Genomic DNA, 14,643 nt, shown 5'->3' on the forward strand with positions numbered 1-14,643 from the left:
CACACCCCCACCCCCTCCCTCACCCCGAGTATACTCCACTTTGCAACCCTCGTTCCTGACTCTTATAATAATCATAATGTCCTAAAATATATTACTTAGAAGAACTTATTATGGCATCAAGGTCAGAGGAAAACTTATCCACAACCTGCACAATGCAGAGAACACAACTTCACTTTCTGAAAGTGAGGAGGACTTGAAACACTTGTTACAGAAATTTAAAGACCTAAATATGATTCTTAAGTGTTAAGAAAAAAGAGATCCTATAGACAACATCATGATAGATGGAGAAAAGATTGAAATTGTCAGCAGTTTCATCTTGCTTGGATTCACAATCAACACCTTTGTTAAAAGCAGTCAAGACATTGTATGATGTGTTCTATTAGGAAAATCTGCTGCCCAGGACCTCTCCAAGGTGCTTAGGAGAAAAGATGGAAGTTTAAAGACTAAGGTGCACCTGATTCAAGCCATGGTCTTTTCAGTTACTTCTTAAGCATCTGAAAGTTGGATAGTGAGAAAAGATAACAGAAAAATTGATGCCTTTGAGTTGTGTTGGAGAAGAGTACTGAATATCCCATCAACTGCCAAAAGATATCTATTTAGTATACATTTCATAAGGCTAAATATTAAACTCTTTTCTTGCTCCTACTTTTTTAGATTCTTGCTTCTTTTATTCTTGGCTTCCTTATTTTTTTAAGTAATGTATCTAATAAGCATTTGGATCTTTTGTGATGCTTTGCCTACTTTGTTCCCAGTGTAGAGCTCTAATTATATGAGGGGGAAAGAAAGTTCATTTTCTCTTGGGATAACAAATCATTGCTGACCGTCTGGACATCTGGAGATGGAAGTATAAATAGGCACTCTCACAGTATTCATTCCAGATGGAGAAAATATATGTAAACAAGATGTTATAAATCAGCTTGAGAAATGTGCCAGTGGAACTTCTTGTTTTGGGTGTCCTTTAGTAGACTGTGATGCAAAGTGACCCTAAGTACAGCACACTTGTCTTACCCTGTGCTGTCCTCGTCCTCACAATTTCTGACATGTTCAAGCCATTGTTCATTCGCTGTGTCAGTCAAACTCCTTGAGGATCTTCCTCTCTTTCACTTACCCTCTACCTTTCCAAGCATGATGTCCCTCTCCAAGGAATAGCCTCTCCTAGCAACATGCCCAAAGTATGTGAGACAAAGCTTTGCCATCCTTGCCTCCAAAGAGTACTCTGGCTGCACCTTCTCCAAGACATCTTTATTTTGGTAGTCCAAGTTCAGTATTCTTCTTCAACACCACAGTTCAATGGCATCAATTCTTCTTCAGTTATCCTTATTATGTCCAGCCTGGCAAATGATTGAAAAGATGATGGTCTGAATCAGGGAAACTTTAGTCCTCCAACATCTTTACTTCTTAGTAATTTGGAGAGGTTCTTGATTGGAGGCTTTCCCAATGCAATATATTTCCCCTAATCTCCTGACTTCCAGTTCCAAGTATATTGATTATGGATCTAAGTAAGATGAAGTCATTGACAGTTTCAGTCTTTTCTCTGTCATTATGTCTGTCATAATGTTGCATATAGATCCAGTGGTGAAAATTGTTGTTTTCTTGACATTGACATGAAATCCATATTGAAAGCTAGTGTTTGTTCTTCTGCAGCAAGTGATTCAAATCCTCCTCACTTTGAGCATGTAAGGTTGTGTCATCTGCATACTAAAAGTTATTGATAAGTCTTCCTCCAATCCTGATGCCACATTCTTCATAGAGTCCTTCTTCTCAAATAACTTGCTTCACATATAGATTAATAGATAGAAAGAAGGGATACAACCCTGACACATGCCTTACTTAATTTTCAACTACACAGTGTTCTATTGCTCTATTCCCACGACTCCTTGATCTATGGATAGATTTTGCATGAACATAATTAAGTGCTCAGGGATTCCCATTCTTCTAAATGTTAGCCATAATTTGTTATGATCCACACAATTTTCCACATAATATATTGAGTGCCTTTGCTTAGTCAATAAAGCATACATAGACATTCTTCTGGTATTCTTTGCTTTCAACCAGAATCCATCTGACATCAACAATGATACACATATGCTACTTCCTGAAATATTTTTCCCTTTTCCTTTTTGACCCATATAATTTAAAGTCTCTGAAAACCCACTGCAGAGTCAGCTATGAATCAGTTCTCAACTCAACAGCAAATAATAGCAGTAACTACTTCCTGTCATTATAATGATTAAATAGGCTAAGGGCATTCAGAATGCTTATAAACAGTAACTGGCACATCACAAGTGGTAAGTAGGAAAAAAAAATCCCAAATCCATTGTTATTGAGTAGATTCCAACATTTCTTTTTTTCCCCAGGTGAGCAGTTGGTGGATTTGAGCCACCAATCTTTTGATTAGCAGCTAAGTGCTTAACCACTGTACCCACAAGCCCCATAAGTGCTCAATGGATTTTAGTTATTACCATTTTTTTCAAATTTAATTTCCCCCACCTCCTTTTTGATCTTGTTTTTAGGTGCCATGTAGTTGAGTATGACTCATACTCAGCCTATGAACACTAGACCTGAACCCTATTCTATCCTGTGCCATCCTCATCAACTTTGACACACTTGGGCCTATTGCTGCAGTCACTGTGTCTGTCTATCCATCTCATTGAGGATCTTCTCTTTTGCCAACCCTCCACCTTTCCATGCATTATGTTCCCCTCTAGTAAACAACTTCTCTGAACAACATACTCAAAGTATAAGAGATAAAGGTTTGCTATCTTTACCTCTGAGGAACACTCTTGGTTGTACCTTCTCCTAGACATAACTGTTCTTGTGGCAGTCCATAGGACATTTAGGCCTCTTCCCCAACCCCATAACTCAAAGGCATCAGTTCTCCTGTCATCCTTAGTCACTGTCCAGCTCTCAGTTATATAGCAAGTGATTGGAAAGACCATGGCCTGAATCAGGCCCACTTTAGTCTTCAGACTGACATCATTATTCTTCAGTATGTTGGAGAGATCCTTGACAGTGGACTTGCCCAAAGCATTATATCTCCTGATTTCCTACTCCTAGTACCAAGGGTATTTGTTGATTGTGGATCCAAGCAAGATGGAATCATTAACAACTTCAATCCTTTCTCCAGTCTGTCATGATGGCTGCTTATTGGCTCAGTGGTGATTTTTCCTTTACCCACCCCTCCCTCTACCCATCAAATTGTGTGACCCTGTGACTACCCCCTACCCCTTTTTACTCCTCTGCTCCTACCCTCCCCCCCTTGGATCTTCATACACGTTTACTAGTTATTTTTTTATTTCTGCAAAAATCGTCTTCTATAGTATTTGCCTTTATGGGACTGAGTTAGTTCACGTAGCCTAATGGTCTCTAGCCCTCCCAGGTTAGGTAGTGATTTTCAAAATCGTTGCTCTTACATGCTGTGTAGTATTTCATTCTGTGAATGTACCATAATTTCTCAATACCATTCAATTGTGGTTGGACATATGGGCTGTTTCCATATTCTTGAGATGGTGAATAATGCTGCTATGAATATTGATTTTTATCTTCTTGCTATTGAGATGTAATCTATGTTAAAGGTTACAGTCTGGTCTTCTGCAGTAAGCATTTCAAGTCTTCTTCGGTGGCAGCAAGCCAGGTTGTGTCATCTGCATAATGCAGGTTGTTGATGAGTCTTCCTCTGATCCTAATGCCACATTTCTCTTCATAGAGTCCAGTAATGGTAAAGAAATGATAAAATAAAGACATGCATGTCTTGTGTCTAAAAAATGAAATAAAGTAGAAAGGAAAAGCCTCCCTCTCCCCTTTTAACTTAATTTTCTTTACTAGTCAGAAGTTGAAAATGTTAAACAATGTAATTGTAAAATGGGTCTTTTTCCCTTATTCCCCTTCTAAGTTTTAAGCCTGAATAGATCTTCTGTAGGCTCACCTACTTTCATTCCATAGACCACGTGATTTGAGGCTCTCAAATGACTTTTAGGGAGAGCTTTTTTTTAAGAAGGATCTTTTTAACTCCACAAACAATATGTGCTACGGTCTGGACATACAGGAAATTATAAACAGTTCTAAGTATAGAAAATTAATAGTTTACTTATCTAGGAACAGCTAGCTACTAAACAGGACAAACTGCAGGTAAGATGATTGAGGATTTGTTATGTTGAGTTTAGGAATCTGGACTCTTTTCTATGAATATGGAGAATACAGAGCTCTGATGGCCTAGTAATAAGGAGCTGTGCTGTCAAACCAAAGGCACGCAATTTGAGTCTACCAGCTGCTCCATGAGAGAAAGATGGGCAGGCTTCTCCCTTGTGATTCACTGGCTATGCAAACTTACTGGAAGGTTGGTTGGTTACAACTCAAAAGGGCATAACCACAACAACAATGAGAAGCTACACTTGGCCAGTAAAAGAAGTGATATAGAGCGGAGCCTAAATTAAAGACGTTTTTTATCAGTGCTAGAATAGAATAAGGCATGGAATTATTAACTCTATAGTCTGTCTAGAGAAATAATAACTAATTGAAGTTTTGAGGTGTCCTAAAAAATAACGTCCTTCCTTCTTGTTCAAAATAAGAAGGGGAAATAAAAGAGTTGAAGCATCTTTGTTGTTCGGTTCCATTGAGTTGACTCTTACTGACCCTATAAACAACAAACCTGAACTCTGTCATATTTTCATCATCTGTGACACATTTGAGCTCATTGCTGAATTCAGTGTATCAATCCATCTCATTTGGGGTCTTCCTCTCTTTCGCTGACCCTCCCTTTTTCCAGGAATGTTATCCCTTTCCAAGAAATAGCTCTCCTAGCAACATGCTCCAAGTATAAGAGGTGAAGTTTCACCATTCTTGCTTTCAAGGAGCACTCCATCTGCACATTTTGCAGGATATATCTGTTTGTTCTTCTGGCAAAAGATGTGGGATGTTTAGTATGCTTCTCCCAACATCACAACTCAAAGACATCAGTTCACCAGCTGTATTGGAAGAGAAAGATGGGCAGTCTCCTCTTTCAGTTCACTGCCTCTGAAAACCCACTGGAGAATCGTCTGTGGATCAATTCTGACTCAACAGTATATAATTACAAGTCCTTTATTCACATGCCATTAGTTGAATCATTAGCATGACTTTAATATGAGGACCAAAGCTGGCTTGTGTAATATACTATACCCCATATGAAAGAAAATTTTATTCTATGTTACTGTTATATGTCCCATCACAACCATAAAATGGTTTAATAGAAAATGGGGAAAAAAGAGACATTAAGTCTTTCTAATCTCAAGTTCTGGTGGTTCTTCCCTTCTACTCTTTTTCTCATAGAATCAAGATGTAAGAAATCCTGTAACCATCCTGTTAGCAAGACAGAATTAAAAGAAATAGGGCTAAATTGGCATATTGTGAAATGTTGAGAAGAGGAGAGAGATCATGATATCAGAGTTGAAATCTAGTAATCAGAGGCCATCATTCTACTTTTTTTTTTAAATCTCTAGGAGAGATTGGGATGCTCTGGTGGTGTAGTATGTAGAGACTTGCACTGCTCAGCCGAAGGTCACACTTTTTGACAGTTTGAAGTCATTAGTAGTCAGGAGGACGAAGATGAGCTATCTCACCCAGTCCAAGTTAACAGCCTCTGAAAACTCAACTGTAGAGTTTAGTATGAATCAGTTCCAACTTGATGACAATGGGTTGAGTATATGAGAGTCATGCAAAACTGACACCATAACAAGAATCCTTCTTGTTAAAAGCCTTGCCCATTTGAATCACTTGAGCAAGACCAGAGCCTGTTGTCAAAGATGCTGAAGAGATCTTTTTAATGGGTGAGAGCGGTATTTGACCTCTCTGGTTTCTTTACCTCTGGTGGCCTAGTGTTAAGAAGCTGTGCAGCACTCCCAAAGACACATGTTTTGAATCCTCCAGCTGCTCCATGGGAGAAGGATTGACATTCTCTTCCTGTGTGATTTACTGTGTCTTGAAAACCCGCTGGAGGGTCACCTGTGGGTCAGTTCTGACTTCATAGAGCACAAAATCATCATAGTTTCTCTGAACTCTAAAAGTCTATAATATGTTTAATAACAATAAATGATGTATTAATATTCTAATAACATTGTATAACATAAAAATCTTTTGCTGCAGTTATACCTTCTTTTAAATGAAGGATATCCTTTACCATAGGTATTATTCAGAGAACATATTCTTGAGATCATATGTGAGATTATAATTTCATCTTGACTAAAATTTTGTGGGAACACTAGAATGTCTTATGATATCAGTTGAACCTCAATTATTTCTAAATTTGAGTTCAGTTTTTATTTTCAAATTTTCAGTATAAATCAGACAGACATGCGTGCTATGATGTATTTTATATATGGAGGAACTTTGACCCTTCCAGAGAATGTTAATATTAGGTATGTATTATTTTTAATAATGTTATGATTTCTTCTTTCCATTTGTTTTAACTATGTTGTAAAGTGTCTATGAAGTGAGAAATTCATGTTTTATCTATTTTGCTGTATCTTTTATGTGTTTTGGGAATATTTGGAAAAAAATATTAAATAACTTTGCTTACTTAGGAGAAAAATTATCTGCTAATTCATATTAATAACATGATTAATAAAAATCTTACATTTATACTTAAATCAAGAAATTTATTTTTGTTATGAAGAATAGATAGCATGTTTAGAAAAATTATTTGAACAGTTCTTTTGAACAGTTCTTTGAACAGTTCTTTTTCTTTTTAAAAATTTTAGAATGTGGTTTTTTAAGCAGGCAAAAAAGAGGGGTGGGGTAATATTAAAACTTGTAGATGAATATAAACATCCTAAGCAGGAGTGGCATCCACTTCTGTAAATAGCTTGCCTCTGAAATCTGGAAACCCTATGAACCTGGAGAAAGGATGAAAGTCACACAAGTATTGAGGACTTTCATTCATAGGTTCGCTATGAGTCGCCTACAACTCGACGGCACTTAACAACAACAACAAAAGACCAAGAAGTACATCAGAGATGGTGAGGATGACACATGATAAGGCAAGGTTGAGAACTATTGTTCACAGGGTCGCTATGAGTCGTGCTCAACTTGACAGCTCTTAACAAGAAAAAAACCAACACTGATAGGACTATTTAAGTGTGCTAGAGTGACTTACTTTCTGAATTGCTAAAATCTGGTAGCACAAATTCCTCCTTGCTGTTCTTAATCAATGTTTCAGATGTCCTCACCTTTTTGTGTTCTTCTAATCAGACAAATGAAACCTATACTTTAAATATTCACTGGTTGCTTGTAAGCATGAGCTAAATGTTTCTTGGGGGAAAAGTACCATATTACAAGGGATTGAGTATAGTACTTTTTTCCCTTGATACTTAACAGTGAATTGCATTGTTCTCCTAAAGCCTGTAGATTTCCTAAATTTTTGTATAAATGTTCAAAAAGAAATGAAAGAAGAAATGAAAGAAGCAAATATTCCTCTTTAAGTAATTGAGGATTGCCTAAAATCTTTGGATCATTCTTACATATGATAAATATTAGCGATCTACTCCCTTCACATTATACAAATTTGTTGTCAAGAATTTTAAATTTTTTTCAACCTTAAAAACCAGAAATTTCCAGGATTGATGTACAATAAGAAGTTGAATGAAACATCTTTTAAATTTACTTTCAGTTATTTTTTTTAATGGCCTAGTGGTAAGAGGCTGCACTGCCAACCCAAAGGCATATGGTTCAAATCCACCAGCTGCTCTGTAGCGGTATGATGGACAGTCTTCTCCTATGCGTTTTATTGCTGCTGAAAACTCACTTGAGGGTCAGCTATGAATTGGTTCTGACTCAATGGCACATACAACAAACAATGTAATAGTGCTTTCAACATTTTACCAACTACTTTCTAAAGTTAATAAAATTTATTTACTTTGTAGGGCAAAAAGTACTAAAATAAAAATAATTTGATTTTTTTCTAAACAGACTATATATTATGAACAAACCATTGTGTATTATGCCTTTATTTTTCAAACTGAGAAATAACAAGTGTATGTGTTTTTATTTTAGTCATATACTCAGTACTGTTGATATGTATGGACTGGAAGGATTAAAAGAAGTGGTGATCTATACTTTAAGAAGAGATTATTGTAATTTCTTTCAAAAGGTAAAGCTTGACTCTTAGTTATCTTTTCATCCAGTGCTTAAAGTTATTATCCATTATTACCTAGTCATTTTCATCTAATAGTAAATACTGTTTTAAAATACTAAAAATGTTAAAAGGCAGTGAAACTAATGGGAACTCCAGAGAAGAAAAAGCTCATATGGTAAGCTTATTAAAAATATAATGCCTTTAAAATAATTTAGGCAAAATAAAATTCAAATGGGTGTTTATTGACAGGATATATGAGTAGCTAAAAGAATTCAAAGGTAGAGTGAGGATATGAAATTAGGGGCAAGAGCCAAGGTTATCTTTTCTGTTAACCCGGGTGTTACACAGTATTTCATCAGTTCTTTCCCTTGAAAATATTCTCTTTTTTCCTACCACCTGTCTTCACAGCATGTTGGGACAGAATATAGTTCTTTTCTACCTATTATGTCTCTAGGTGGAGTATACTAAAGACATTCCATTTTTAAAATTTTAGTTTATGCATATATAAATTTATTGTCTAAACAAAGATCCTATGCTATGTATTTCAGAGTCATTTTGTACAAGATTCTTAGATTATCCACTGTTTTAATTTTACTTTAGGACTATTAATAATAATTTTTCTTTCCTTATTTATTCTCTTCAATATTTTCTGCAATTAGCATATTTTTCTTTTATCCTTCACCAAAAACAAATATTTAAAGAATTGTTTACATCAGTATTTCTTTCTTACTGAATATTTGAGAGGCAGTCTTCTGAGTAGACTATAATAGTTTAAATGATATTCAAATTTAGATTTGTCCTTTAGGACTTTTTCTATCTCCATGTATGTTGCGTTGATTTGAAAAAAAAGTCACTAAATGCCCTATCTACGAAAGAGAACATGAACAACTGGTTACTGTACCACTACTGCCTCACCTCCGAGTTTACTTTTAAACACCTGCTGATTTAACCCTGCACTTCCTTGTTTCTTAATTATTATATTAGTTTATTTACAAAATTGGAATACATTGTTTTTTAGACCAGATTCTTCCAATTTCCCTCACCCACCACTCATCAGATTGTAAAACTCCATAATGAATTCACCACCACCACCCTGTACATCCTCGTCCCTCTGCTTCCACCCCACCCCAAATCTTCATACTCATTCTACTATAATGGCTTTATACAATATTTATCCTGTGGGACTGAGTTAGTTCACTCAGCATAATGCTTTCCAGTCCCTCCCGAGTTAGATAATAATTTACAAAATCATTGCTGTTGCATGCTATGTACTATTCCATTGTATGAATGTACCATAATTTCTCAACCCATTCAATTATGGTTGGACATCTGGACTGTTTCCATGTTCTTGCAATAGTGAGTAACAGTGCTATGGACATTGGTGTAAAAGTCTCTGTGCCTCAGTTCTCATTTTCTCAGGGTATATGCCAAGCAGTGGAATATCTGGGTCATACTGAATTTCTATGTTCAGCATTTTGAGGATGCGCCAAACTGCCTTCCAGAGTGATTGTACCATTTTACAATCCCACCAACAGTGTATATATAAGAGTTCCTGTCTCACCACATCCTCTCCAACATTTACTACTTGCTATCCTATTAAACTTTGCCACTGTTACTGGAGTGAGGTGGTATCTCATTGCGGTTTTGATTTGCATCTCTCTTGTTACCAGTGACTTTGAGCATTTCATGTGTCTGTTGGCCATTTGAATATCTTCTCTGTGAAAAGTTTTTCCATGTCTTTTGCCCATTTTGTAATTGGGTTATCAGTTTTTTACTTGAGGAGTCTCAGAAGTATTCTGTAAACTTTCATTATGAGTCTCTTGTCTGAGATGGTTTTACCAAATGTTTGTTCCCTGTTGGTGGGTTTTCTTTTCACCTGTTGGAAAAAGGTTTTTATGCACATCAGGATTTAGTCTTTAGGAAGTCCCATTCATCAATTTTATCCTCTTCAGATTGTGCATTTCTGGCTATATTTGGCAGTCTCTTTATACCACAGACTAGGCGTTCCAAGCTTGATCTCAGGTTATCTCTGATGAACTTTATGGTTTTGGCCTTTATTCCCAGGTCTCTGATCCACCTGAAGTTGATTTTTGTGTATGGTGTGAGATGTGGATCCTGTTTCAGCATTCTGCAGGTGAAAGTCCAGTTTTACCAGTCCCATTTGTTAAAGAAGTGGTCATTTCCCCATTTGATAGCTTTGATTTCCTTGTTGAATATCAGTTGACCATAGATAGTTGGCTCTATTTCTGGGTTCCCAGTTTTTTCCATTGGTCTATGTGCCTGTCATTTTACCAGTACCATGCTGTTTTGGTTGCTACTGCTGTGTAGTAGGTTTTGAGGTCAGAGAGTGCTATGCCTCCTACCTCATTTTTGTTTCTCAGAAGTGTTTTGCTTATTTGGAGTCTCTTGAGTCTCCAAATAAATTTGATAATTTCCCTTTCAATCTCCTTGAAAAAATGAATTTGATAACTGGATTGGGATTGCATTGAACATGTAAATTGCTTTTGGTAGGATTCTCATTTTCATGATATTGGGTCTTCTATCCATGAACAGGGCATATTTTTTCATTTCTTTAGGTCTTTCATTGTGTCTTGCAGAAATGCTCTGTAGTTTTCTTTGTTTAGGTTTTTTGTATCCCTAGTTAGGTTCACTCCCAAGAATCTCAATTTGTGGTTAAAATATAATGCTTTCCTGATTTCCTTCTCTGAGTTCTCTTTGTTACTGCAGAGTAATCCTGCTGATTTTTGGATATTGATCTTATATCCTGCCACCCTACTAAATTGGCCTACTAACTAACAGTTTTTGTTAAGTCTTTGGGATTATCTTTGTATACTACCATATCATCTGCATATAGCGACAGTTTAACCATCTCTCAGCTGATCTGGATGCTTTTTATTTCCATCTCATACATTACTCTAGCAAGTACTTCCAGTACATTATTGAGTAAAAGTGGTGATAGTGGGCATCCTTGTCTGTTTGCAAGGAAAATGATTTTAGTCTTTCTCCATTGAGAATGATATTGACTCTTGGTTTTGCATATATACTTTTCATTATGTTGAGAAAATTCCCTCAGTTTTTTCAGTGTCTTTATCAGGAAGGGGTGTAGTATTTTTTCAAATGCCTTTACTTCATCAATTGTAAGATATGGTTCTTGCTATTAAATTTGTTAATATAGTGAATTATGTTGATTGTTTTCCTTTTATGTTGAACCATCCTTGCATACCTGTTATGAATCCCACTTGGTAATAATGAGTTATAATTTTTTTTAATGTGCTGTTGGATTCTATCGGCTAGGATTTTGCTAAGCACTTTTGCATCTATAGTCATGATAGATCTGTAGTGTTCTTTCTTGGTAATATCTTTGCCTGGTTTTGGTTTTAGGGTTATACATTACTTCATAGAATGTCTCTGGAAGTGTTCCTTCTTTTTCAATTTTTAAAAATAATTTAAGTAGAATCGGTGCTAAATTCTCTCTGCAAGTTTGGTAGAATTCAGCTGTGAAGCCATCAGGCCCAAGACTTTTCTTATGGGGAATTCTTTTTATGACCTTTTCAATTTCTTCTTCTGTGATGGGTCTTTTCAAGTGTTCTATATCTGTCCTTGTCACTTTCAATTACTTCTTATAATATTTTTTATATTTCTGGCTATTTTAGGTTGTCAAGTATGCGGGTACCAGTAACCCTTTCTATCATCGTAATGTGAAAGCCATGTGGATCAAGAAATAAAGATTTTAACTTAGAAGTATCATTGGATAGCATATACAGTGATAGCCATTTGTGATTTTTAGGACAATGTAGAGGACCTTTAATTACCTCTAAAGGAATAACTTAAAATGTTGATGTTAATACGCAGAGCAAAATAATTATATTCTATTTCTTAAATAAATGCTAATGTAACACTTTTAAGGGAAGAGAATGATAATATCAAATTAATAGCAATTCATTTTTTTAAAAGAAGTTGGAAGTCACTTTATTAGGATGACTGTGCTGAAGGCATCTCTAAAGAAGTTTTTACTGTTCTCTCAGAGTGAAGCAAGTATACATTAGAGACCAGATATACACATTGACCAGTTGTTTTTCTTTATTTATGGCTGTGTTTGGTGGTATAGAGTCAGCTCTAACTCACAGCAACTCTCTTCACAACAGAGAAGACAGCTGCCCCCTCATCACGATCTCTGCTCTGCTCAAGCTCACTGTTGCAGCCATCTGTCAGTTCATCTAATTGAGGGTCTTCCTTTTTCCCTGTGGTTCTCTACTTTTCCATATAGAATTTCCTTCTTCAGGGGTTGGTCTCTCCTGCCCACATGACCATAGAATGTTAGGCAAAGTCTTGCTAGGAGTATTCTGACTGCATTTCTTATAAGACCCGTTTGTTTGTACTTTTGAAAGTCCATGGTATATTCAGTAATCACTATTAATAGTTATGTACATAGAAAAGCTAGACTGTGATCAACTTAATGGTGTGATAGATGTGCTTACAAACATGGTCCAAAACCTGAAAATATGTGCAAGGGCGATATATATAACACAAGAGGGTTTAACACCAAAAGCAGCAAGTTGTTCTCACTACTATTATCTACATTTTATTTGTTATAGTTTTCATATATATGTTGTTGTTGTTAAGTGCCATCGATTTGTAGAAGACTCATAGCGATCCTATGAACGAAAGACCTGAACACTTGTATAATTTTCATAATTTCTCCAAGTTCATAGTTTCTGGAGGCAAGCTGTTTCAGAAGTGGATGCCACTCCTGCTTCCAAGCTTGTTTGTATACACACACACACACATACATTTAGAACTGTTGTAATTAATTCTCATCCAATTAAATTTTACTTTTATTTGAAGCCAGTGTAAAACCTTCCAGTGTACATGTACTTAAAAAGCAGATTAGACTGTGTAGTTCTACTGGATGCTGTGTGAGGTACTAGAAATGATTTATGTCTTTCTCTCTCCTCTCTCATTTCCCTTTTCTGCCCTCCCTCCTCTCCTCTGTCTCCGTCCTACTGTGTGTGTGTGTGTGTGTGTGTGTGTGTGTGTGTGTGTTGTGAAAAAAGACTTGTGTATAAAAATACTGTGCATTCTGGAAGATGAAGGAGATCAAATGATTTCTGTAAAACTGAACGTTATCAATAAAAACTGATCTGAATATAACAGACTTTTGATTTAACTACAGTTATTTAGCAGTTAAACATTTTCTTGAACAAAACGTTTTCAGTTAAAAAAGTAATGTGCTATTGTCTATTGATTTTTAGCCTATTCCTGGAAAGATGGACTCTATGCTGGAATGCCTGATGATTGCACATTCATTTGGTGTGGAAAGTCTTTATGCTGACTGTGTGAAGTAAGTGAGATGAAGTAGTACTGAGAGTATTAATCTGAAGGTCTTATTCTTTAATTTTCCTAATATTGTGGATAATTATAGATGTGGCCTATTTTTTCTTTCTTTTTTTAATTAATTTTAATAGACATTTACAGAGGTTTTGGATTTCCATTCATTCATTGCCACACTTTTCTCCCTGCCCACCCCTCCCCACCAGTTCACCCCTCTCCGAAAAAAAACCAAAAAAACCCTCCTTCATTAGTGTATAATTCCCCCATCCCTTACTCCCCCGACACCCAGAGTATACTTCTCTATGCAACCTTAATTCTGGATTCCTGTGCTAACCATAATATTCAATCATATATGTGGCCTATTTTTTTATTGAGCACAATGTAAGTGTCTTAATACTTAGCTAGTTGTACCAACTGAGAAAAATAACCTGTCAATTCAGACATTATTCAAGAGGATTTGGATAAATTTTATTTTAACTAAATCATAGTTAAGCCAAAACACCCGCTGCTCTGGGGTTGATTCTGGGTCATAATGACCCTCCATCAGGTTTCTGAGGCTGTGGATTTTTCCAGGAGTGGATTGCTCTTCTTGCTTCTGGTAGATTTAAACTTCTGACCTTTGTATTAGTAGTATAATATGTAACACACTGTACTGTTATTCACAATCTGGAACAAACTCCATGTATCCAGGAAAGGAAAAAACAGTTAGGTCTACCACAGATTTAATACAATTAACAGTAAAGGTTAGTAAAATATATGTATAGTTCCTCAAACTGACAACTGAGATATTATTGAATATTATAATGAAAAGTATTTTCATAATTCTTACTTGGAATTCTTAAATTTAAAACAGGTGGATTGTAAAGCATTTTGCAAGGTGCTGGTCTGAGAGAAGTTTTGCAAATGTACCCTCTGAAATTCAGAAAACTTGTCTTAATACGTTGATTCAGTCCATAGTAAGTATAACCCAAATAACCTTGTTTCTCATCACATAATTTATGTAGGCACTTAAAGTATTTTTTTATTTCTTTTATAAAAATTGGTTTATGTACAATTATTTATATGCATCAGTCAGTTACTATTGATCTATACCTTTTATCACCCTGTCTCATCGAGTTCCCATTGCACCTTACCTATTCCTTCACTCCCTATCCTTACACTAATCTCTAATGTCCTAGTGGTTTTCAATAGCTATGTTTTTCTTA

The 14,643-nt window shown here is 35.9% G+C and overlaps 1 protein-coding gene across 1 annotated transcript in view; it reads left to right on the forward strand.

Annotated features, from left to right (window-relative positions):
- Positions 1-14,433, forward strand: part of BTBD8 (BTB (POZ) domain containing 8) — a 105,894-nt gene extending 91,461 nt beyond the window's left edge. Inside the window, 4 exon segments of the mRNA XM_006882476.1 lie at positions 6,312-6,392; positions 8,026-8,122; positions 13,360-13,448; positions 14,292-14,433. Coding sequence (XP_006882538.1) covers positions 6,312-6,392; positions 8,026-8,122; positions 13,360-13,448; positions 14,292-14,433 — 409 coding nt within the window.
- The last annotated feature ends 210 nt before the right edge of the window (positions 14,434-14,643 follow it).

Source organism: Elephantulus edwardii, unplaced genomic scaffold (genome assembly GCF_000299155.1).
Source record: "Elephantulus edwardii isolate Elephantulus edwardi_28Jun2011 unplaced genomic scaffold, EleEdw1.0 scaffold00020, whole genome shotgun sequence".
Taxonomy (NCBI): Eukaryota; Metazoa; Chordata; class Mammalia; order Macroscelidea; family Macroscelididae; genus Elephantulus; species Elephantulus edwardii.